Source organism: Protopterus annectens, chromosome 7.part0 (genome assembly GCF_019279795.1).
Source record: "Protopterus annectens isolate FY-2018-M chromosome 7.part0, PAN1.0, whole genome shotgun sequence".
Classification (NCBI taxonomy): Eukaryota; Metazoa; Chordata; order Ceratodontiformes; family Protopteridae; genus Protopterus; species Protopterus annectens.
In genome coordinates, this window is record NC_056739.1 from 1,328,530,763 (window position 1) to 1,328,555,410 (window position 24,648).

Here is a 24,648-nt window from a genome sequence, read left to right on the forward strand (position 1 = left end):
ATCAGGTGAAAAAACTCCTAGGCAGCTCTGTAACAAACTGTTACTCAGGTGAAGTAACCGATATATGACTGCCAGAGCATAAAGTATTCTTTCTGTTAAGCACTAACTTGCAGTGGGTGAAGACATGTTTTTAATCACTCTAACTTTGAAAAATTTCTCAAGAATAAGCAGAAAAAAATTAAATTGCATTGGAAATGGCTGCACTTCCATTAGAATGGGAGAGTGTCTGAGATAACAAGTGTAAAGCATATTTTACCAATTTCCAGAAACATTTCCACATCATAATAAACTCAAAGTTAGTGAAAGTAGGTAAAATATGTCCTTTGAATTTCAAAGTCTGCTTCTACTCAGCCTGTTCAGGTAACACCTGGAAAAGTGATTTTTTTTCAAATAAAAATAACCATTCTGTCAAAAGAGAGGTCTTTCAGTTCTGTAGCCTGTCTGATGTACTTGTTTCCCCTGCAGAACTGAGGTTACATAAATAATTCATGTTTTGGTGGTTGGTTATTTATAAACATGTTTGTGATGTGCTAAAACACCATCCATGAAGACTTCCTTAGATTCATAAGATTAGAACTACCAAAAAGGCCAGTGTTACTCGTTGCGTGGTATTTTGACTAATATACAATATATATTTAGTAGTATTGCTTCCCTTATTTCACATATTGTTATTGTGCTTTACAATTTTTATTTTGATGGCATTTCTAGCCAGACATATCTAAGAAAAATTTATTTTCATCCTGTCAAATTACACATTCTTGTTTTTCAACAAGCACTGTAAATTGGTTGTGAAATTATGTAAACAGTTGTAGTTACTGTGTACAGTGAAATAACTATCAAGTGAAAGAGCAGAAGTCCAGTAACTGTGTTGATGTGGTAACTTGTGAGTGGAACAGGTATTTCCAAAGTCCCCACAGATTATCATTAAATAAAAGTTATCACTTTTTTGGCAAATTAATTTAATTAAAGATCATATGTAGTTTATGAACATAATAGATTAGCATGTTCAGCCTCTGTTGGTGATAAAAGAGTAAGACAGACTGGATTCTGAGGGATATATGTTGGCACATTATTCCCCTATTTGACAGTTTCAGCTGCCGGCATCCATTAAACCTATCCACATCCTAATGTTCTCAGGTGGAATTTTGCAGATGATACAAACTCCACCAGAAACTAGTGGTGTCCAGGTACTGGACATGTGAGATAGCTTCTGCTACATACCCTTGTGTAATGTGTGCCTTCTTAGTAAAGTAAATTAGACTTGTCACTTATTAGATATCTCACCTCATTACTTTACAATCTCCATTGTACTCTAGTCAGTATCCTTTTTATGGTTATTATACAATGACAACATGAAAAATTGAGGGAATGGGTTAATTTGCAGGTTCATAGCCTTTTGTATGGTGAGGAGCTGCACCCCAAAACAACCACTTGAATTCATTTTATGGTTTCTCTTTTTTTTTTCCTTTTTAGAGGGTTGTTTTTTCATTGTTTTATCTGTGAGAACAACTGCTCCAATTAACTTTACAGTTATTGCACATTTTTGATGTTTACTCCATTTGACACACTTTGTTGTTTCACTGTTTTGTATCTCAAAGTTTCACTTGTAGTGTTAATAGTGTCAGGCTTTATTTTACTTCAAAAAATTCCAGTGTGTTTATGAATGAGTGAAGGGCTGTATCTTATAGTAGATGCATACTTTTGCAAACAAAAGGTAACTTCAAGGTAAATCCTTTATGATCTCTCCTTTTTTGGTATAATAGTCTTGTCTAACGTACTGCACAACTTAAAACCACCCCCCAAAATGAAACACCATGTGCATTATTAGCAGCTATAATTTATTTTCCTTTGAAATATGGAAAATGCCACAGCTGTGATTGCACATGAAGGTTATGGAAGGGCTGAGAACAAAGCTGCCTGCTGGGAAAAGCTAGAGTAGCTATGCAATGCATTAAGAATGAGGAGCTAGAACTGGCACATGTACTATGGTACAAGGTTTAGAAAAGGCTGTGTGATGTGGACATGTAGATATGTAGTAAGTGAAAACATACACCCATAATCTCTCTCCACCACATGACAATGAAGGTGTTTATACGTAGGCTTTGGAGCAATAGAAGAAAAGGATATACACAAATGAGACGTGCAAATGCATTGGATAACAAAGGACATAATGTTGTTTGCTGAGTTTATGCTTAATGATTCAAAGAAACAAATTAAAATTTACAGGATGGAGATTCAGAAGAGATGTTCCAAATGTTGACATTATAGGGAAGGGCACTAAAAGGTGAGAAAATTAAACCACAAGGTCTATCACAATGGGCTATTAGCTTCAATCAATGATGCATCAGTCAGTCAAGTGTTGCTTAGTCAGCAGTTGAAGCGATGTAAAAAAAATATGATTTACATTTGTGAAAAAGCAATTGATATGGAAGCAGGTTACTTGGGCCAACAGACATATATCCATCAATGACTAGGTGGCCCTGACAACATTATGTTCTGTTATGAAATGTACTGGATAATCAAGAAGCATAACATAATGAATGATAAAACCTGTCTGGCAGTGAGTATAGAGGATTAAGGCTTTGATGTGTTGCTAAGCTACTTTGAGTGGTTAAGGGTTTGATTCCCTTACCATCCATTTGCACTGGGCATAAGGTCCATACAGATCAACACTCTACTATGATAAGGAAATACATAAATGCAGGATGGCAGTGATTCTCCTTTTGCTTCCGTTTTATGGATGTGTGAAAGAAGACCGTATCAGAAGTATGGATTCTGTTTTGCACTGCTTACTTGAAGGATGTGTACGCCATTGTTTTCATGAAAATATAATGAACAAGGCCTTGTAAATCCAAGTTTTGATGAGTCAGACATTTTCTATTATTTACATTGTTTGCCTAAAGCAAGTGTCAAATTGCAAGTGTAATTTCTTGTAAATATTATGGTTGAACTATATGTGATGTACCTGGGGTCAGTGTACAAAGTTTAATTGAGGAAAACCACTTCTCTGCTGGAAATATTTGATGGCTACATGTGGGCTACATTCAAAAAACGACTGTGGTTTATTTTATTTGTAACATGAGGATTTTGGTTTCCTGTAATGCTGAAGTATGAAAGGTCTGTTTTGTGACATGAATTTCATTAAAAAGATGTATATCTCCAGTGACTATTTTTGTAATGGGGTTTGCCATGTTAAAGTATTACGTGTATGTCTCGTGTATCGTTACAACAGAGGGATTTCTATGTATGGAGTAATGCTGACCTCTCAGTACTCCAGTAACACTGCAATTCTCAGAATTCTGAATTGAAATTGGGAAATGAACCTGGCCTCAGAGTTCTCAACTGTCCTTGATTTTCAAGGGTGTCCCTCCTTTTGCCTCAGAATGTTGTTCTCACAGTCATAAAAGTATATGACTTTGTGGCAAAACAGTGAAAATTAAAGTAACTAAACACTTGCAGGAGTTATAGTTAGAATCTATCAGAAAATGTATGTTAATACAAATCCAGTTATGCTAGAGGTTTTAAGAGAATAATACTATTGGATAAAACATATCAGTTTTTAGTCTTTGACCCTGTGTTGTTTGGACTTTGCCTCTGATTTGTGAGTGACAGTGTTGAGAGCTATACCTGAAATAATAGTGAAATGGTTATGAAGTGGACAGAGTAGTCCTTATGTGCTTTACACCAGTAAATATGTTATAACCCTTGAGTACCTGTTTTCACAGACCACAGAATATCCCATAATCACTATTGCAAAAGCTGTATGTAATAAGAATGTATTACGGGTGATAAGCACTGTCACACCACAGCATAAGTGCTAGCAGTACCTCCTGATGGTTTGTTATTTTAGAGAAAAACAGAGGTTGATAATTTATGGTTTGCAGCTGGATCATTGGCATGGCAGGGAAAATAAATGATGAGGGGGTCTGAGTGCTGTCATTTATAGTGAAATGGTAAGGGGTCCTGAGTGCTCTCATCTATAGTGAAATGATAAGGGTTCTAGAGAGCTCTCATCTATAGTGAAATGATAAGGGTTCTAGAGAGCTCTCATCTATAGTGAAATGATAAGGGTTCTAGAGAGCTGTCATCTATAGTGAAATGGTGAGGGGTCTGCAGTGCTCTCATCTATAATGAAATGATGAGGGGTCTTGAGTGCTCTCATCTATAGTGAAATTATAAGGGTTCTAGAGAGCTCTCATCTATAGTGAAATGATAAGGGTTCTAGAGAGCTGTCATCTATAGTGAAATGGTGAGGGGTCTGGAGTGCTCTCATCTATAGTGAAATGATGAGGGGGTCCTGAGTGTTATTATCTATAGTGAAATGGTGAGGGGGTCCTGAGCGCTCTTGTCTATAGTGAAATGATAAGGGTTCAAGAGAGCTCTCATCTATAGTGAAATGGTGAGGGGTCTGCAGTGCTCTCATCTGTGGTGAAATGATGAGGGGGTCCTGAGTGTTATCTATAGTGAAATGGCGAGGGGGTCTGAGTGCTGTCATTTATAGTGAAATGGTAAGGGGTCCTGAGTGCTCTCATCTATAGTGAAATGGTAAGGGTTCTAGAGAGCTCTCATCTATAGTGAAATGGTGAGGAATCTGCAGTGCTCTCATCTATAGTGAAATGATGAGGGGGGTCCTGAGTGTTATTATCTATAGTGAAATGATGAGGGGGTCCTGAGTGCTCTCGTCTATAGTGAACTGGTGAGGGGTCTTGAGTGCTGTCATCTATAGTGTCCCTGGTGTGAGGTCCTGGGTGCTGTCATCTGTAGTGAAATGGTGAGGGTTCCGGAGTGCTCTCATCTGTGAAATGATGATGGGTTCTGAGTTCTCTCATCTGTAGTGAAATGGTGAGGGGTCCTGAGTGCTGCCATCTGTAGTGAAATGGTGAAGGGTCCTGATTGCTGTTATCTGTAGTGATGGTGAGGGGTCCTGAGTGCTCTCACCTATAGTGAAATGGTGAGGGTGTCCTGAATACGCTCATCTATAGTGTCCCTGGTGTGAACACTGGCTTGGCAGACACTAATGATTCCCCACATGACAGGAAGAATAGAGGCAACATAAAAACAGTATGCTGCCCTGGTAATAAAAGCAGAGTGACACAAAAAAAAGAGAAAAAAGAGATGTATTTTAAAATTGGCTTTAAACTTGAACAGTTCCATCACTTTCTAAAACATTAATGCATTTTCACATTTATTTTATAGGTGTTACAGCAAATCCTGAGCAACAAGATATACTGAGCGAGCAACAGCCTGAGGAAGATGAATCCAAAGGTGTTCATTAACTATATGCTTACTATGATGACTTTTGTGCGAGTCACATCCTCAGGTAAAAATTACAGCTTTGTCTTGACTTTAATTCATAAACATGGAGCATGTCTAAGATAATTAAATTACTATTCCCCTGTCCACTGCAGTCCTTAATTTCTGGTATCCAGCTTTTGTTTATCCCAGAAGAACTTCAGATAACTTTGTAACTTTGGGCTCTTGCATGATATATAATTATACCTGTAGCCTTGAGCAAGTCATGGTGATCCATTAGTAGCACTTCCATAACTAAAATAACATTATTTCAGTTTCTCAGCATTAGTTTCATTTTGTAATACAAAACAAAATGACATAGTGCCAGATTTTCCCATCTTGCCACACCCTTTCTCCCCCTAAATACAAAGGTCCCCATTTCATCGTGAATAATGGTGGGGCACAGGTGTCCTCAACACATGCTGTACGACTAAATAATTGTCACACAATATATTAGGAGTGACCTGTGAATTTGTTGGTAAACACTCCTACTGTAATTCCCCTTGACTCCATGACTGAACCCTAATTGTACTACTACAACAGTATTTATTGCATATTTGCAGAAAAATAGTGATGCTTTGTGTCTCATTTAAACAGTTTATAGCATAAGACAGTAAATATAAGAATACATGATACAAAGGGTTTCCTTTTCCTGTGACATAACACTTTAGCAATACATTCCTGATTACTGCTTCTTATGGCCGCATACACAGTAAAAATCAGATTACATCTGCAAAGATTATATCACTCACTTATAACCAGACTGCATCTGCAAAGATTATACCATGCACATAACTGCTGAAATGCATATGTACTCTGAGTAATAGAACCTGCAGCAGTATATTTAGCATGAGAGTATAGAAATTTGAATAATGGGTAAAAATGTTTCCATGAAGGAGAATTACCCCTCACACCACCTCCCACCACATCCCTCAAAAAGCTTATCCACATGACAGTGTCATTAAAAGTATTTTGGCATGCAAGTTTATAATTATCTTGCCACAATGCTCCTATTTTTTTGTTCTGCAACTTAAACTCGGCAGTATGCAGATTCCTTTTCATTTTAAACATATATGAAATATAACACCAGGAAGAATGTAAGAGTAAAGCTGGTAGTGCTATCAGACACAGTCAGATGCGAAAGGAAATCAGTATTTAAAAAAATGCATTTAAATATGCATTTTAATAATACAGTTAATTACCTCTAGATCAAACAAGTATGTGTCACAGTCAGCAAATAGCAAGCAAGCCATTCATTGCTAGAAACAAAACGTGGTAAAAGGAAGAATTTCTCATGTTTTGTTTGATGCGGTAGTGGATCAGGGAAGAGGTAATATAGCTAAGTGTTCCCTTAAAGGATCTAGTACTCTTTGAGGTAACTAGACTAAACACAGTGACACAAATTATCTTTAAGAATGCAATGTAAAAAATCATGCTGACAGAGAGATGTAAGAAAAAATCCAGTTTTCCTACAGGTATGGATATATGTTCCTACACAGTCTCATGGCAAAATCAGTAAAGAATGAAAAAGGTAGTACGAATATACTAAATTTATATTTACTGAAGATGCATATAAGCAGATATTCTGCTTACAGCAGATAGAATAAGCAGCTAGAACCACTGAGAATATTCTAATTACTGTACTCTGTTAGATTGGGCATCAGCAGCCAATTAGGAGTTGAGAGAACTGAAATCACAGTGACAGATGTTGTGTAGGCTGTCAGACTCCACATTTTCTTGTAGCAATATTTGCATGATACTTTTATTGACCTCTGCCATTTTGAATATTGAATAATATGCAGGGAGGGAGAGAGAGAAAGAGAGGGAAGCAGAGAATAATACTGAAATGTTCATCAGGAATGTATAAACTGTAGTTTTCTTAATTCACAAAACACTCACAGCCTCTCACAAAGGCCATGGCAATCTGCCAAATATGCTTTCAAGCTGCCAAGAAATGCACTCTAGTGTACCTCCAGAGTTTCATTTACAACTGATAATAAATAGCCATACAAGCTGGAATAACAGTTATGAACAGATAACAATGTGACAGAAGCAAATTTAAGTAAATGAGAGCATACAAACCAATTAAAGAGATTCAACTGTGTTTGAATTTTCATGTCTAATAATACAATACAGGTCTTAATTAACTGGAAATTTTGTAATCAGACTGGTTAAAATACACATCACCATGATGTGAATATCAGGGTCTGTATTAGAACACTGAACATTCAAAATGTCGAGTGTTCATAGGTTCATAGGTTCATACTAGGCTATCTGCCCTAGGGCATTTATAAGCCTAGCCAGAATGTGTTTGGCTTTCGCCACCCATTTTAAATTTATTTTGCTATGCCCTTTTTCGAGGTTAGTATACTGTGCCTCTGTCTAACAGTGACAAAGAAGTGATACCCGGGGTAAACCTACGATCTCCCATCCACTCATCAAGATTCCTCTTGAAGAGAGTCAATGAGGGACTCTGCCTAACCTGGACTGGGATTTTATTCCAGAGTGAAGGGAGCCTCTGGGTTATGAATCTGTCCCTCCAGCATGTCCTATTTATTTCAGTGCTGAGGTTCAAGTCTCTCGAGCGCGTAGCTCGATGTGATTTGGATTTTCTGAGGTGCAGCATGTCCATTAATTCCGGGTTGGACATGGCTTTATATGTCAGGCACAGATCGCCTCTGAACAGGCGGTATGCCACTGAGTAGAGCTGGAGTTTCTTTAACCGGGCAGCATATGGCATCTATTTGAGCCCTTTGATCCTCTTGGTGAGGTACTCTTGGGGTCTTTCCAGTTGCTGCAGGTGTCTGGTAAGGTACATCCCAAAAGGGGCATTGTACTCAATTATGGGCCTGATGAGGGATGAGTAAAGAGGCACGATGACCTCCCCTGATCTAGATGTGAATCCCTTCATGATTAGGTGGGCTATATAAAATGTTTTTCTAACCACTTTGGCCACGTGGTTGTCAAATGAGAGATTGCTATCAACTTGGGTCCCCAGGTCCCTAATTACTTCTTCTGTACTTAATGGATTACCACCTATGTGGTAATTTGTGGGCACTTTGTTTTGCCAAAGGGATGACTATACACTTTTGGCATTTAGCTTGAGGCCATGGCTCTGGCACCAGTTGTCTGTTTCTATGAGGCCCTTTTGGAGGATGCTTGTGTCGGCTGGAGAGTCGATTATGTCGCCCAGTTTGCAGTCATCTGCGAACTTGGTCAGCCACAGTCCTTCCGTGTTGGCCTGTACCTCCGAGAAATATATACCGAACAAGAGAGGTCCCAGGACTGAGCCTTGTGGGACACCACTTGTAACTGGTTTGAGTCTGACATGGCTCCAGCAATTCTAACCATGTGGGTTCTGTCCTTGAGCCAGTTTGCAATCCATCTAGTGACATAGGGGTTTATATTTAAGCTGGTGAGCTTATCTATAATGCCCGAGTTGGGTATTGTATCGAAGGCTTTTGCGAGGTCCAGGTAGGCTGTGTGGACCACCTTCCCCTCGTCAATGGCCTTGGTGACTATTTCAAAGAAATCAACCAGGTTTAAGAGGCAGGATCTGCCCTTAACAAAGCCGAACTGGGTAGGATCCAGTGTCTGTAGGTCCCCAATATCTTTATTTATGAGGTCCATGATGATCCTTTCCATAGCTTTGCAGACCAAGCTAGTCAGGCTTATGGGGCGATAGTTTCCAGGATCCATTGAGGCACCACCTTTATGGAGAGGGACCACTGTTGCTGTACGCCACTCTTTGGGCACATATCCTGTAGTAAGGCTGTGATTGAACAGTAGTTTTATGTTTGGGTTTAGCTCTTCTTGGAGTTCATGTAGGACGCAGCCCGGGACACCATCTGGTCCCATTGATGCTGCGTTTTTTGCTTTGGAGAGGGCGGCTCTTGCCTGAGCATCTGAGATGTCAGGGGGGCAGCACTCTGCTGGGATAGGCAATTTTATGAGTGCCCGTAGTTTTTTGCTAATACTGATCAGTGATGCCTTCCCTTTTTGGGATTTTTCTCTATCATTTAGTAGCTTCCTCCTTCTATTGTATAGTTTGTTTATGGCTGGTGTCCACCAGACAAGATGTCTGCCTTTGGAGGATTGGGTCTTGGTTTTATTTGGGATCGCATAATCCATGCATTCCTGAAGGTGTTCATAGAATGCGTTTATAAAGGATTCTGCGGTCTGGGCCGTATTTTCCACAGGCCCGGGGGCTTTGAAGGATTCCACCTCGGTTTTGAGGAGTGTGAAATTTGCTTTAGAGAAGTTTTTCACTGTGGTTTTCTGGGCAGGGGGTGGGGTTGGGATGTGAATATCCAGTGAGATTAGTTTATGGTCTGATCTTACCAGTGAGGGATACACTTCTGGTCTGGAGCATAGAGTCCCCATGTTGGTGATGATCAGGTCCAGTATGTTTTCCCCTCTTGTGGGAGTGGTAACAAGTTGTTCCATAGCATTTGAGTTTATAAATTCTAGGAACCTTTGGGCTAGGGTGTTGGAGCTAGAGTAATGCTCCCAGTCTATGTTTGGGTAGTTGAAGTCGCCCTATATAATGGTGTTTGGGGAGACCTTCATATTTTCCAGTGTTCTCAGAAAGGCCGAGTGGGGTTCCTGGGTTTGGGAGGGTGGTCTGTAGCAGGCTATAAACTGGAAGGCAGTTTTACCCACTGTTAGTTGCACATGGATAGTCTCTGATGCTTCGTGCTTTGCCACCAACCTGGAGGTGTGGGTATCTTTGATGAATATCGATAATCCCCCTCCTTTTGTGGTTCGGTCCAAGTTTTGGGGCCGAAAAGCATGGTATGAGGTATAACCTGGTAGTGCTTGGGTGCTCTCGGGAGCCCTGAACCAGGTTTCTGTTACTGCACAGATATCGATGTTCTCCATGCTAAGGAGAGTTTCGAGTGCATGCATCTTGAGGTTTAGACTTCTGGCGTTGAGTAGCATTACTCTTAGTTTCTTATCCCTTGTGATACCTATGGAGGTGGGTTTGTCTTTTGAGCCTTGCCTAAAAAAGGCACTATGGGGTAGCAAGAGCCTTTGCCAATATCCGAAAGCCCAGGGGTGACAGGTGCAAGCCGTCCCTAGCGAAGCATCGTGGCTTGTCGAGCATATCATCCCAAGCTGACAGGCATTGGATCCCCTTTGAATGACACCAGTACTTAAGCCAGTTGTTGAAATTCATCATCTTGTCTTCATATTGTGGCATCATTCTTGGTGAGGGTAAGATGCTACTCAAGGTCAGGGTCATACCGGCCTGGGCTACATGCTCAGAGAGCTCCTTTATGTCTCTTTTCATGTAGTCCAGGGAGGTACGTCTCAGGTCATTCACACCAGCATGGACTATGACTGAGTCATATTTGTACTTGCCTTGGAGTGACCTGAGTGCTTGTGTTATGTGGCGGATCCTAGCGCCTGACAGGCTGCTCACCGTGACCCTCTCCTTGTTCAGCCTGGTGAGTGGGACGTCAGTGTGCCTGACGATAGAGTCACCTATTACAAGTGTATCAGGTATGTTGTTTAGTCTTAAGGGCTGTGACTGTTTGGCACACTGGCTTTGTGAGATATGTGTTGCACGTGTTTTGTTTTGGGGTAGCGGTTGCTTGGGTGTCTGCTTTGGAGGTCTCTGCTGCTTAGGCAGATCTTTATTTAGAGTCTCCAAGTATGTTTTTGTGTGATTATGTGTTTGGTTTGCTGTCGTGGTAGGTCTATGTGAGACTGGAATTGTAGTGAGTGTGGTTTCCTTCTCCTCCTGACTGGTTATGCCAGTACTGAGTTGAGAGAGCTTAGCCTCCTGTTTGGCTATATGGTTGCATCTCTCACATGTGTTGGAATTTGTTGGGAGGAGGAGAGGGTTGTCTGTGTACATGAGGCAGTTGTAACATTGCCTCAAGATTCCCAGATTCACCAGCTAAACCAGAGAGGAGCTTGACAACTGACCTTTGGACATGCTAGAATAATATTGGGAATTCCTTAATAATTGAAAACAAGGGCCAGTGGGGAGTGAGGGTGTAGTGCTTTTAATTTTTAGTGCTGACTTATATAATTGCTTTAGCGAGCAAGTGCTAGGTAACTTAAGTGCAATGTGTTACAGGTAACTTAAGTGCAAAAACGACAAACAGTAACTTTCTTTCAAGTGAAACAAGGAAATAAGTACAGTAAGCAATGCAGATATCACTAGTGATCCACAGAAGCACTGAGAAGCCGCATATTAGGTGGAATTAGCGTTCTAGGGAAATAACAAGCAAACAAACAACAAGCATATAAACAAAGCTAGATTCAGCAGGCCTGGATCTAGTCTATGCTACAGCAAACAAGGTGTACCAATTTCAGTAAGATACAGTTCAAATATTCAGGCACTATAAATCTTTAACCAGAAATTCCCAGCTCAGAAGGGCAGAGTCCAGCCTCTTCTCCCACAAGAGTGCAGACCACGAACCTTCTTAGTGTAAAATAACTGGCCTGAAGCCCAAGTGCTTAAACCAGAACTAATACACTTTAAGAATAACAGACACTGGGCTCTCAATCAGCAGTTCCCAACTTAGAAGGATGAAAGCTACCTGTCCTGCCACCACAGTGCATGCCACAAACCTTCCTAATGTAAAACAACTGGTCTGAAACCCAAGTGCTTAATCCAAAAGACTTAGAATGATAGCTACACTTTAATCAAGTTACTACCAAGCAGTAATAAATACAATTGAATACTTTAGAAAATGCCTGGATTAGTGCTCAAGTTACACAAACAAAGCTAGATCCAACAGGCCCGAATCCAGTCTATGCCACAGCAAACAAGGCGCACCAACTTCAGTAAGAAGCAGTTCAGATATGCATGCACTGTAAGCCTTTAACCAGAAATTTCCAGCTCAGAAGGGCAGAGTCCAGCCTCTCCTCCCACAAGAGTGCAGACCACGAACCCTCTTAATGTAAAATAACTGGCCTGAAAGCCCAAGTGCTTAAACCAGAATTAATACACTTTTAGAATAACAGACACTGAGCCCTCAATCAGCAGTTCCAAACCTAGAAGGATGTAAGCTACCTGTTCTGCCACTACAGTGCAGACCACAAACCCTCTCAGTGCAAAACAACTGGTCCGAAGCCCAAGTGTTTAAACCAAAAGGCTTAGAATGAGTTACACCAAGCAGTAATAAATACAATTGAGTACTTTTAAGATGATGCAAAAGTAAAATAAAGTAGGTAGAAACATAAGTACAGTAAAAGCAGATTAATTTTTTTTTTTTTCTGAACAAGTGCTGAGATCAAAGAAACAGATTTGAGTGCTGAAACTAGAAAACTGGCTAGTTTTAAGAAAAAAAAACTAAGCTAGAAGGCTTCCCTCCAACACAGAAGGGCTTGGGGGCTCAGAAGCCTACCAATAGTCTATACCACTTAACAGGAAAGGCAGGAAACAAGCTTAATTTTTTTTTTTCTGTTTCCCAGATGCTCTCTTTGTACACAGTAGGAGTGCCTGAAATCAGAATATGATCTCACTGCACTCAGTTGAGTGAGCAAATGAGATGAGCCCAGAAGGAGTATCCAAACACAAATTTACAAGAGGGGCGGGCAGTTTCAAGGCCACTAAGATTAACACCAAAACAAAAACAGGGACGGTGGGTGGGACTAACTGAAGAGCAGAGTCAAAACTTCCAGTTCAGTTAATATTCCTGCAACACACAGTTAAAATCAATTTAAATACTGTATTTTTTTGAAAAAAAAAGTGCAAATAAAGTTACTTAAATTCTCTTATACGTCCAGTTGAATACAGCAAGTTCTTAGCCGGCCAAAGCTGAGGTTTTTAAGGAGAAAATATTTCCCACTGTACCACTTAAATAGGCAAGGACAAATATTGAACCCTACCAATCGAAAATACTAAACATTGAACATTCAGAACAGCAAATTTTTTCCGAGGGAAAAAATTTGCTTTTCCAAAACACATTCACACAACACAAGCACACCAAACAAACAGCAATCCACACACATATGCCTAAACTCTTACACCTAACCCTACATTAAACTATACACACACCACTAGCTATCCACTTACCTTAACCCAAACCCTAACCCTAAGGTCCGTCACTGTCGTATACTCACCTCACCTGCGCCCTAACCCTAACTCACCTAACCCGCCCTAACCCTCAAGTCCACACAATCGCACACATACCTAACCCGCGCCCTAACCCTAACTCACCTAACCCGCCCTAACCCTCATGTCCACACAATCGCACACATACCTAACCCGCACTCAATCTCACACTTACCTGAACCCGACCTGTAACTTTCCACCAGAGCGCTGCAAACAGCGAAGCAACAGAAACGGACAACCAATTTCTTTCCCTAGGAAAAATTTGGTTTTCTGCTTCTTCGATATTTTCAGAGTTCGCTGAAAACGGGTCGATATTAGAACACTCGACATTTTAAATGTTCGGTGTTCTAATATAGACCCGAATATCAGTTTTAAGATGAAGAACGAAGTACTTTAATCAGCACTTGCTCCAGACACTTTTTATCCAGCCAAATGAAGGAGACGCTCTCTGAGTCTCTCACATAAAGTAAGCTCACTGCCATCACAACAGTTTGACAAGTTCAGATTTAGAACTGTACTAACGAACCATATTAAAAAAAGATAGGCAGACTGACACACCATAAATCTGCTTAGACTGATCTGAAACCCCAAACAGCCTTTCATAATAAGCATCCATTAAAGCAATATGCAATTCTGTACATACAGAAAAAAAACAGTGCCTTGAAGTGCATATGCTGAGGTGAAGTTTGATGAGCGCAAGTAAAAAATCTGCTCATTTATGGAACAGCATACAATGAAACATGTTTAATGTAGTGATGCATTTATTTAAATGATTTTTGAATAAATGCATTGAGTAGCAGCAGTAACTCCTGCTGAGGAGCATGTAGCATTGGTTACTCTACTTTGGTGGTATTTACATGCCGTTCATATGTTAATAAAGTCATACATGTAAACTAGGCTAAAAATCACTAGGGCCCTTACAAGCCCAGCTGTGCAACGCAGATATGACCAACATATTTGATTTATATAAGGGGTGACGTACTGACTGCCCCTATATATTAGAGACATAGATGCCAGACCAGGGGTGAATTTCCGATTACCCATCCATTGGTCCAGGTTGTGCTTAAATAGGGATAGGGAGGAACTCTGCTTCACATGGCTTGGGAGCCTGTTCCAGAGAATGGGAATTCTCAGAGAAACATATCTGTCTCTCCAACATGTGCTATTTATGTCACTAGCAAAATTTAGCAATTTTAATCCAGGAGTTCTAATGTTATTTGTTTTGCAGATGTGCAAAAGGTTCATCAAAACAGGCAAAGATAACCTCTCTGAAGTCTGTATGATACTGACTAAAGAGACAGGGCTTTGAGGCAATCAGCATAGGACATTTTATCTACTCTCTGAATTATTTTTCTCATTAAACTTTGTGGAAGTTCCATTTGTTACATGTGTATGGTCAGGTATACACCAAAGGGGGCATTATACTCTATAATGAGTCTGATGAGGGCCAAGTACAGTGATATGATGACCTGTCTGGAATTAGATACTATGCCCTTGCTTATAAGTTGAGCAACATAGAAGGATTTTCTTACTACCCTGGGCACATCTTGATCGAAGGCAAGGTTACTCTGTACATGAGTTTCCAGATCTCTGACTAGCAAATCAACTTTTAGGGGTGTTTTATTTATGATGTAGTTACCCATGGTGGCCGATTTCCCAAATGATACTATAATGCATTTCTCAATATTGACTTTTAAGCCATGGCTTTGGCACCAAGCACTTTTCTGTGTTAGACCTTCCTGAAGGGTGTTCTCATTTGGGGGGGACTCAATGATTGTACCCAGTTTGCAATCATCTTTGAGCTTTTTTAGCTAGAGGCCTTATACATTGGCTTTGACATCCAAGAAGTAGATAGCAAAAAGGAGTGGGCCTAGCACAGAGGCCTGGGGGATTCCACTGCTGAGTGGCTTCTTTGAGGAAGTAGCTCACTGATTCTAACCTCTTGGGTCCCATCTGTGAGCAAGCTGTCTATCCAGTGCATTATAAAGGAGTTTATATCTAGTTCAATGTCTCAGGTCCTATCTGTGAGCGAGCTATCAATCCAGTGTGTTATAAAGGAGTTTATATCTAGTTCCATGCTTCTTGACAATGCTTGAGTGGAATATTGTATCAAATGTTTTATCCAGATCTAGGTAGGAAGTACGTACTGTTTTTCCCTCATCAGTTGCCTTAGTGACCTTTTCAAAGAAGTCCACCAGAATCAGTAAAAATTACCTTCCTTTGACTAAGCCAAACTGGGATGGATTTAGTGTCTGGAGGTCTCCTATGTTCTTGTTGATAATTTCCATGCTAATTCTTTCCATAGCTTTGCAAATAAGACTAGTCAGACTAATGGGTCTGTAGTTTCCAGGATCTGTTGAAAGCCCTCCCTTATGAAGGGGGATAACTATTGCAGACCTCTACTTACGTGGCATAAAGCCTGCTTTAAGACTATAGTTAAATAATGTCTCCAGGGGTCCTGAAATGTCATATTTTAGACTGTTTAGGAGGCATACTGGGATGTTGTCAGAGCCCACTGAGGTTGTTTTCTTGGCTTAAGTGAGCACTGTCAGTACATGCTCCATAGTTATAATTGGAGGGGTTATGTTTGAGGATATTTTTGGGGGGATAGTTGGGTGAGAGGGGGGTGGGTAAAGTTGGAACTGAATTTGTTCACTAATAGATTTGCTATATCCCCAGGCTTGATAAATGTAGCACCATTAAATTCATGTTTAGCATATTGCTGTGTGCTACCCTTGAGGTTTTTGATATAGATGAAGATGGACTTATGGCTATCTTTTACCTGGAAGGCTATAGTAACCTTAAAGTTGACTCTGCTTGACCTAATTATCCCTCTTAGTTGCCTATTTAGGATGCCGCCAGGGCAGTTTTTGGAGATAGTCCAGGGCTTACATCTGGTAGGTACAGCAGCCTCTATGCAGCCATTAACATAGTTGTACAGAGTTTCTAAGAGCAATTCAGTTTAGGCTGCAGTATTCTTCAGGTTTGGAGGGGCATCATACTTCCCAACTGTACCGAATTACTTGGTTTTTACCGAGATTTGGGGTCAAATAATGGGGTGCCACGATTCCCGAGTGGCACCCCTTCATTTCCATTTTTTTCCAGCTTTTTATTTAAAATTCCCTCCCCCCATGGTTTAGAGGTGACATCATCACGTGCACAATGACATCAGCTCCATCAGCCTGTCAGAATTGAGCTCAAGGGCACGCATTTCCGGCTGGCTGCTTTGTGCATTCACTATCTGCGAGCGGGAAAGATATTTTGAATGGATCTGTGAGTGCGAGCGGAATGATTCATTTATCCATTTGTGAGCGCATTAGACAAGCTTTGCCTGCTTCTGGCACAACAAACTTCATGACTTAACTATGCCTTGTGTCATGTAGGTTGAGAATTACCACACACCATATTAGCTGTAAAATGCATTTGATTTACATCATTGCCAGTAAATATGGCTAACACATTTTAAAGGTGTGTAACTTGTCTTTTACAACTTTACATCATTGCCAGAAATACGGCTAACACATTTTAAAGGTGTGTGTAACTTGTCTTTTATTCAGAGAGAGAAGCGGAATGGCGTGCGTCTTTTCAGCCCAAAAAATGCCGTGTGCCCATGCCCCACAAACTAATAATAAGAAAAATCATATTAATGTGTAAATTAATCCCTTTACTACTTACATGCTTTTCTCATGATATAATACTGACATTATAGGATCATAGGATCATAGGATCATAGGAAGTTACTAGGCTATTGGCCCTGAGGCCCTTACAAGCCTAGCCAAGAATTTAGCCCATGTTCTGACAAGTCAGCACCCAACACCCCTGTCCAGCAGGGACACAGGTGGAATCCCAGGGGTGTATTTCCTGTTCCCCATCCAGTTATCCAGGCTGTGCACTCTGCTTGATGTGGAGATGGAGTTTATTCCACAGAAGGGGAAGTCTCTTGGACACAAATCTGTCCAGCCAGCAAGTCCTATTGATGTCACAGACCAGGCTGAGGTCACGAATGTGGGTTACATGAGTGGAGCTTGACTTACGGATATGCAGCAGTCCCATCAAGGCAGGGTCTGAAATTGCTTTGTATGCCGGACAGAGGTCACCTCTTGGGACAGGGCTTTTAGCCCATCTGTGTAGAGTAGATGTTTGATGCCCTGGATTCTCCTGGTGAGGAACTTCTGTGGTCTTTCCAGCTGCTGCATGTGCTTTGTGAGGTACATGCCGAAAGGGGCACTGTACTCAATAATGGGTCTTATAAGGGAAGAATACAGAGATGTTATGATCTCCTTGTCCCTGGATGAGATACCCTTACTTATGAGGTGGGCCATGTAGAAAGCTTTCCATACAATGGAGGCAATATGGAAGTTTTTTTGTAAGATAAAGTGTAGGTTTGGTGTTAGGGGTAAGGTTAGGGTTAGCACTCATTAGTAAAGTGGTACAGAATTTCAAGCAGATACTGGAGAGGTACTGAAAGTGCTTCAACCTGGGGTCACAGAAAAATCCTAAAGTGAGTGTAAGTGTGTCACTATAGTGAACCCCCACCCCCCAAGCCTGATGAATCTATAACATTTTACAATGACTTTATAAAGTTAAATCAACAACCCTCTTTTTTCCATTTTCTACAGGGAGACAAAGTGTTGTGTAAATTGTTCATAGGTTCATAGGTAGGTACTAGGCTATCGGCCCTGGGGCCTATACAAGCCTAGCCAAAAAGGTACCCTGGCTTTTGACACCCAAGAAAATTATTTTCCTGTGCCACTGTCGAGCAGAGCCACAGAAGTGATCCCAGGGTGAATTTCCTATCTCCCATACAATCATCAAGATTTTTCTTGAAGAGTGCTAATGAGGAGCTCTGTTTGACATAGATAGGTAGTTTGTTCCAGAGTATGTGAAGTATCTTGGACAGGAATCTTTCCCAAGAGCATGTTCTGTTTATTGTAGTGACAAGGTTTAGGTCCCTAGAGCATGTAGCTCAGAGGGATTGGGATTTCTTTAAGTGGAGCATGTCCAACAGCTCTGGGTTTGACATAGCTTTGTATGTTAGGCAGAGATCACCTCTGAATACGCGATATGCGACAGAGTAAAGCTGGAGTTTTTTGAGATGGTCTGCGTAGGGCATCTGTTTGAGGCTGGTAATCCTCCTTGTGAGGTATTTCTGTGGCCTTTCCAGTTGTAGATGTCTTGTGAGGTACATACCAAAAGGGGCGTTGTACTCTATAATGGGTCTAATGAGTGATGAGTAGAGGGGAACAATGACCTCTTTTTTTCTGGATGAGAAACCTTTTGTGATGAGGTGTGTCACATAGAAGGATTTCCTGACTACTGTGGCGATGTGATTATCAAAGGAGAGACTACTGTCCACCTGCGTCCCAAGGTCTCTTATCACACTTTCGGTGTTAAGTATACTACCACTTATGTTGTAGTTCATGGGTATGGAGTTTTTACCAAAAAGGATGACAATGCACTTTTTGGCATTGAGCTTGAGGCTATAGCTTTGACACCAGGCATCTGTCTCAGTGAGGCCCTTTTGTAGGATGTCCACATTGTTAGGAGTTTTGATTATGGCTCCTAGTTTGCAGTCATCTGCGAACTTCATTAGACAAAGACCTTCTGTGTTAACCTGTACTTTGGAGAAGTAGATATCAAACAGGAGAGGACCCAGGACTGAACTCTGTGGTACTCCACTTGTCACTGGTCTGAAGTCGGATTTGGCGTCTGCTACTTTCACAGTGTGGGTTCTGTCAGTGAGCCAGTTGGCAACTCATCTTGTGACATAGGGATTTATACCTAGTTTAGTGAGTTTATCTAAAATTCCAGAGTGGGGGATGGTGTGGAAAGCCTTGACAAGATCTAGATAGGCTGTGTGAACCACCTTACCCTCGCCTACGGCTTTGGTGACTGCTTCAAAGAAGTCTATCAGGTTTAGGAGACATGCTCTGCCTTTTACAAACCCGAACTGTGTGGGGTCCAGAGTTTGGAGATTACCAATGTCTTTGTTTATAAGTTCCATGATGATACGTTCCATGGCCTTGCAGATCAGGTTCATCAGGCTAATGGGGCGGTAGTTCCCAAGGTCTGTGGTGGCTCCCCCCCTTATGGAGTGGGATAACCGTTGCTGTGCGTCATTCAGCGGGCACAAAGCCTGAGGTGAGGCTATGACTGAACATGGTACTTAGGTGGGATACCAGTTCATTCTGCAGTTCGTGTAGAATGCAGCCTGGGATGTTGTCTGGTCCCATGGATGCTGTGTTCTTGGCTTTGGAGAGTGTGGTTTTTACCTGTGCTGCTGTGATTACAGGAACTTTGCATTCTTCCGGTATAGAGATGGGCCCTTTAGGGGGTGAGAGGGGGGTGAAGTTAGCACTGAACCTATCTGCCAGATGTTGGCAATATCAGTTGGGTCTGTATATTTAGTGACATTGTGCTGTAACTCAGAGCAGATCTGAGTGTTGCCATCGAGATTCTTGACATAGCTACAGAATGCTTTGTGGTTGTCTTTAGAATCAGTGGCAATTTTGTATTTGTAACTAACTTTGGAGGATTTTATCAGGGATCACAGCTTCTTACTGAGGCTGACCAGGGAGCTCCTCCACTCATGGGATTTTACTCTCTTTTGCAACGGTTTCTTTCTTCTGTTGTACAGTTTGTTTATGACAGGGGACCACCAGATTGACTTCCTTTTTTTGGAAAATAGCGTCTTGGTTCTGTTTGGGATAGTATGATCCATGCACTCGTGTATGTGCTTATAAAGTGCAATCGTGTAGGATTCAGTAGTTGTAACTGTATTTTCCATCTAGATCAGTGTCATGAAGTTCACCACTTCTGTCTTAAGAAGCATGAAGTTGGCTTTGGAGAAATTTTTTACCATGGTTTCCTTAATGGGGGTGGGGGCAGGATGTGGATATCTAGGGTGATTAGCTTATGGTTGGATCGGACCAATGAGACGTTGACTTCAGGTGTGGAACACCGGTCACTCATGTTGGTAATGACTAGATCTAGGATATTGTTGCCACTGGTGAGGGTGTGGATAAGTTGATCCAGGGCATTAGAGTTTATGAATTCCAAAAAGCATTGAACAAAGGAGTTGGTACATGAGTAGTTTTCCCAGTTAATGGTGGGGTAGTTGAAATCACCCATTATTAGGGTGTTTGGTTGAACCCCTAATATTTTCCAGTACATCAAGAAAAAAGGACTGGGAATCCTGGGGCATGGTGGGGGATCTGTAGCAAGCTACAATTTGGATTGCAGTTTTGCCCAGAGTTAGTTGCACTTGGATAACCTCGGATGCATTATGCTGAGCAACTAGCCTGGAGGTGTGAATATCCTTAATGAATATGGACACACCTCCGCCTTTAGTGTTCCGGTCCAGGTTACATGGCCAAAAAGTGTGGTATGAGTTATAGCCTGGTAGTGCAGGGGTGCTCTGTGGAGCCTTAAACCAGGTCTCAGTCACTGCACAGATATTGATGTTCTCCATTTTAAGGAGTGCCTCGAGTGAGTGCATTTTGAGATTTAGACTTCTAGCATTGAGTAGCATCACCCTCAATTTTTGCTTGCCTGTTCCTGTTACAGTGGTGAATTTGTTATTTGAACCTTGCCTAAAAAAGACACTATAGGGGCGGCAAGAACCTTAGCCAGTATCCGGAATCCCAGGGGTGACAGGTGCAGGCCATCTCTGGCAAAGCATCGTGGTCTGTCGACCATGTCATCCCAGGCAGACAGATACTCTTTAGAATGACATCAAAAGCTTAGCCAATTGTTGAAGTCAATCATTTTGTCCTTTTACTGCGATATCATTCTGGGTGATGGCAGAATGCTACTCAGGGCTAGGGTCATACCTGCTTGGGCTACAAGATGATAGAGCTCTTCCATGTCTCTTTTCATGTAGTCCAGGGAGGTACGTCTCAGGTCGTTCACACCAACATGGACAATGACAGAGTCATATTTGTACTTGTTGTGGAGTGACCTGAGTGTGTGGGTTATGTGGCGGATCCTGGCACCCGACAGGCAGCTGACAGTAACCTTCTCCATGTTTAGCCTGGTGAGTGGGACATCATTGTGCCTGACTATAGAGTCACCTATGACTAGTGTGTTGGATACGTTGTTTTGCCTTATTGGCTGTGGTTGAGTGGCACACTGAGTCTGCGGGCTATGTGTCATTTGGGTTGTGTTGGGGGTTGGAGGTTGCTTGCATTTCTGCTTTGGACGTCTCTGTTGCTTGAGCAGATTATTATTGAGAGCCTCCATGAATATTTTTGTTTTTCTGTGTGTGGATTTTGGTGGTGTAGATTTAGTGAGACTATGTGATGAGTGTGGTGTGGTGCAAGTGTTTACCTTCTCCTCTTGAATGTCAAGTTCAGTCTTGGTTGGAGAGAGCTTTACCTCCAGTTTGGCTAGATAAGTGCATCTCTCACAGGTTGTAGTGTTGGGTGGTAGGAGGAGAGGGTTGTCTGTGTATATGAGGCAATTTCTACATTGCCCCAAGTTGCCCAGATTCATCATATAGACAGGAGAGAACACTGGGAGCTGACCCTTGGACATGCTTGAATAAAAAAATATTTTCCTCTAGATAAGTGAGGAAAGTGAGTGCTGTAGTAATTAGTAGCTTACTTAGTGCTCACAACAAGTTATGAACAAGTGCTGATCACGAATAAACAAATTCAAGTGCTAAAACTAAGAATCTGTATCTGGACAAAACTAGTTACAGGAAAGGGGGGGAAACAAGTGCAAATGTTATGCATAAGTCTGTATGTTATGGAATGGGAAGGATTGGGCTTTTACTCGGCCATATAACCATTTAAAAAGGCATTTTAATGTTGATCTGAAGGGTGTGAAAAGTGTAAACCTAAACCCCAACTTTAAACTTAATTTTCAGAGCGTTTCTTCTGTGGCATGTCTAGTAATCAGTTGTTCTGGTTAGCAATTACTTGGAAGTTTAAATGCAGTCAGAGTTAGCCAAATGCAAATGATTGTTTTGTGAGAGAATAAGTAATAAAATGAACTAGCAAATCTTTAGCACGGACAGAGAGTTTTGTACTTTTTTTTTTCATAACTCCGCACAGACAAGTAAATACAAAACTCAAAATGAAACAGAAGTTTAATCAGATCATGAGATTAACCCATGGGTGCAAGGTATCACTGTTTAATGGCAGGCTGGCATACTATGTTAACTGACTTGGAGATTACATTTATAGGGGTATGTGTGACTTTTATTATGAGGCATCACTGTTTAACTTAAAAGAAACGGTAGCAGGTGAATGGCAGTCAAGTGTATTGTTGCTGCATTTTAATGAAGGCATCACTGTTTAACTTTAATGTATTTAACTGACCTGACTTGGAAATTACTTTGCGAGGCATCACTGTTTAACTTTACCTTTAATGCACTATACAAGGTGTGTGTTTTTGACTTGGAGATTAGTTTTATGGAGGTATGTGTGACTTTTACTTTATAAAGCACTCTTTAACATGGTACTTTACTGGGGTGTGTGTGTGTAAAATGCCCCAAGAGCCTAAATTCTCTATCCATACTACCGCCTGTAATTCAGAGAGTTAAGTCCATAGTTATCAGTTGTCCTAAGTTTTTCAGAATGTCCGGAATGTTTGGTTTAGCTCATACTTTTGTTCCTCTTTAAATTGTGGTTTTCTGCAAATCATTGAGAACTGAATTCATTAAATAATAATAGCCATTTAAGTTTCAGTCTTTCTACCTTTCAGGAACACAAAACATTTTATTATAGCAACTTTTCTAAGATTTTACAAGTAATGCTTAAAATGTGTCCCTGGTTTTGTGCCCCCCCCCCAATAAATATTGACTTTTTCCAGATTTCTTGCGCTGAATAGTTCTTCAGGGGGAGAGAAGTTTAGTGCTGCTTATGACAAGCCTTTCTGTGTTTTTAGTAGCACAACTGGTCGAATACTTGCTCTTGATGCATACGTCTGTGTATTCTGCTTCATAGTATGTAGATAGATTGCTGATACTGTAGTTTTAAATAGGGTGAATGCAATCCTGAGAATGTCCTCTTTGGTGGCGATACCTAGTAACTATCAACCTGTTATCAGTTTGCTATCCAGTCCCTATTGCCATATTACTAGCTTATCATTTTTTAATGCGACATAGGCAATCTATTCCTCAAGGGCAACAGACACTTTATTTGTAGATGAAACAATACACTATAAAGTTGTTTGCTAGCAGCAACCTTTGCATGAGTTACAGATCTCTTTACTGTGGAATTATTTAGATGACTTTTACTTCTGCAGATATTGTGCATGTTTACTGATATGTAGAAGTTTGAGTAGACATTTATGATGGAAATGTTCTGAATTGGGCAGTTTTGTCATTATTGGTTCATGCATTTTGTTTCATTGCCTACTGGAAAAATGTTCAAACAATAAATTTAAAATGCACTCTAAGTCTAACAAGTGTGCTGTATTATATAAGGAATATAATTTAATAAAGTTATGAAGGTGTATCAAAGAACACATGTATGTTTCTTATTTTGTGTGCAAGGGGCCTATGTTTGGAAACAGCCTTAAGGTAATCTTTATCCACCACTGGCCAGATGCAGTTTCTTGGATTTGGTGTGAGTTTCAATGCTGTTTCAATGAATGTGTGTTTCAAGGCAGAGAAGTTTTAATGCTAAGTCTATTTTCATTGTGAGATAGTCTTGCTTTGTTTAGCAGATGTCCATTAGTGTTTGTGCATTATGCTATAAAATGTAAAAATAAAATCCAAATAATTGTGGAAGTAAAGCAGTATGCACACAGTATTTATGGTAAATAGGGCTAAATAGCCAGGTAATGGGACATTGGAATGGCTGCAGAGGGACACTGGCGCCATATTTTGGTAGTCTGTTTTTCAGTTTCCATTTGAAAGTCGGCATCCCACAATTCCATTGGAGTGGGTGGGGTTACATAATTATGTATGCAAATGTTATGTTAATCAGCGTACAGATTTGTACCTATTTTTCATGGGCCTTGTCCAGATTTGTGATGTTTCCAGGTTGAGAGGTATGAAGGGCATTACATTTTAACAAACCATCACTTAATGAAAAGTAATTTGCCTTGGAATAGTTCATAACATTTACTCATTTTAAAGAGATTGCAGAGTTGATTTTGATTTTGAAGGAAGCAGCATTATGGCTGGACCTTACCAGTGAGGACAAGACATTAGGGGTGTGTGCAGTGTTCTCCCATATTTGTGCACAAGTTCCAGTATGTTGGAGCCTTTAGTGGGATTATTTGGTCAAATGTATTTGTATTTATGAAGTCTAGTAAATTCTGTGCCTGTA

General features: G+C 40.8%; 1 protein-coding gene across 2 annotated transcripts in view; it reads left to right on the forward strand.

Moving 5' to 3' along the window:
* LOC122807038 (cell migration inducing hyaluronidase 1) overlaps nt 1–24,648 on the forward strand; it is a 378,711-nt gene that overhangs the window by 193,868 nt on the left and 160,195 nt on the right. For both annotated transcript variants that reach the window (XM_044077939.1, XM_044077938.1), the window contains exon 2: nt 5,197–5,320. In XM_044077939.1, the coding sequence (XP_043933874.1) occupies nt 5,254–5,320 (67 nt within the window). In that variant the 5' untranslated portion in view covers nt 5,197–5,253. The remainder of the gene's footprint in view (nt 1–5,196; nt 5,321–24,648) is intronic.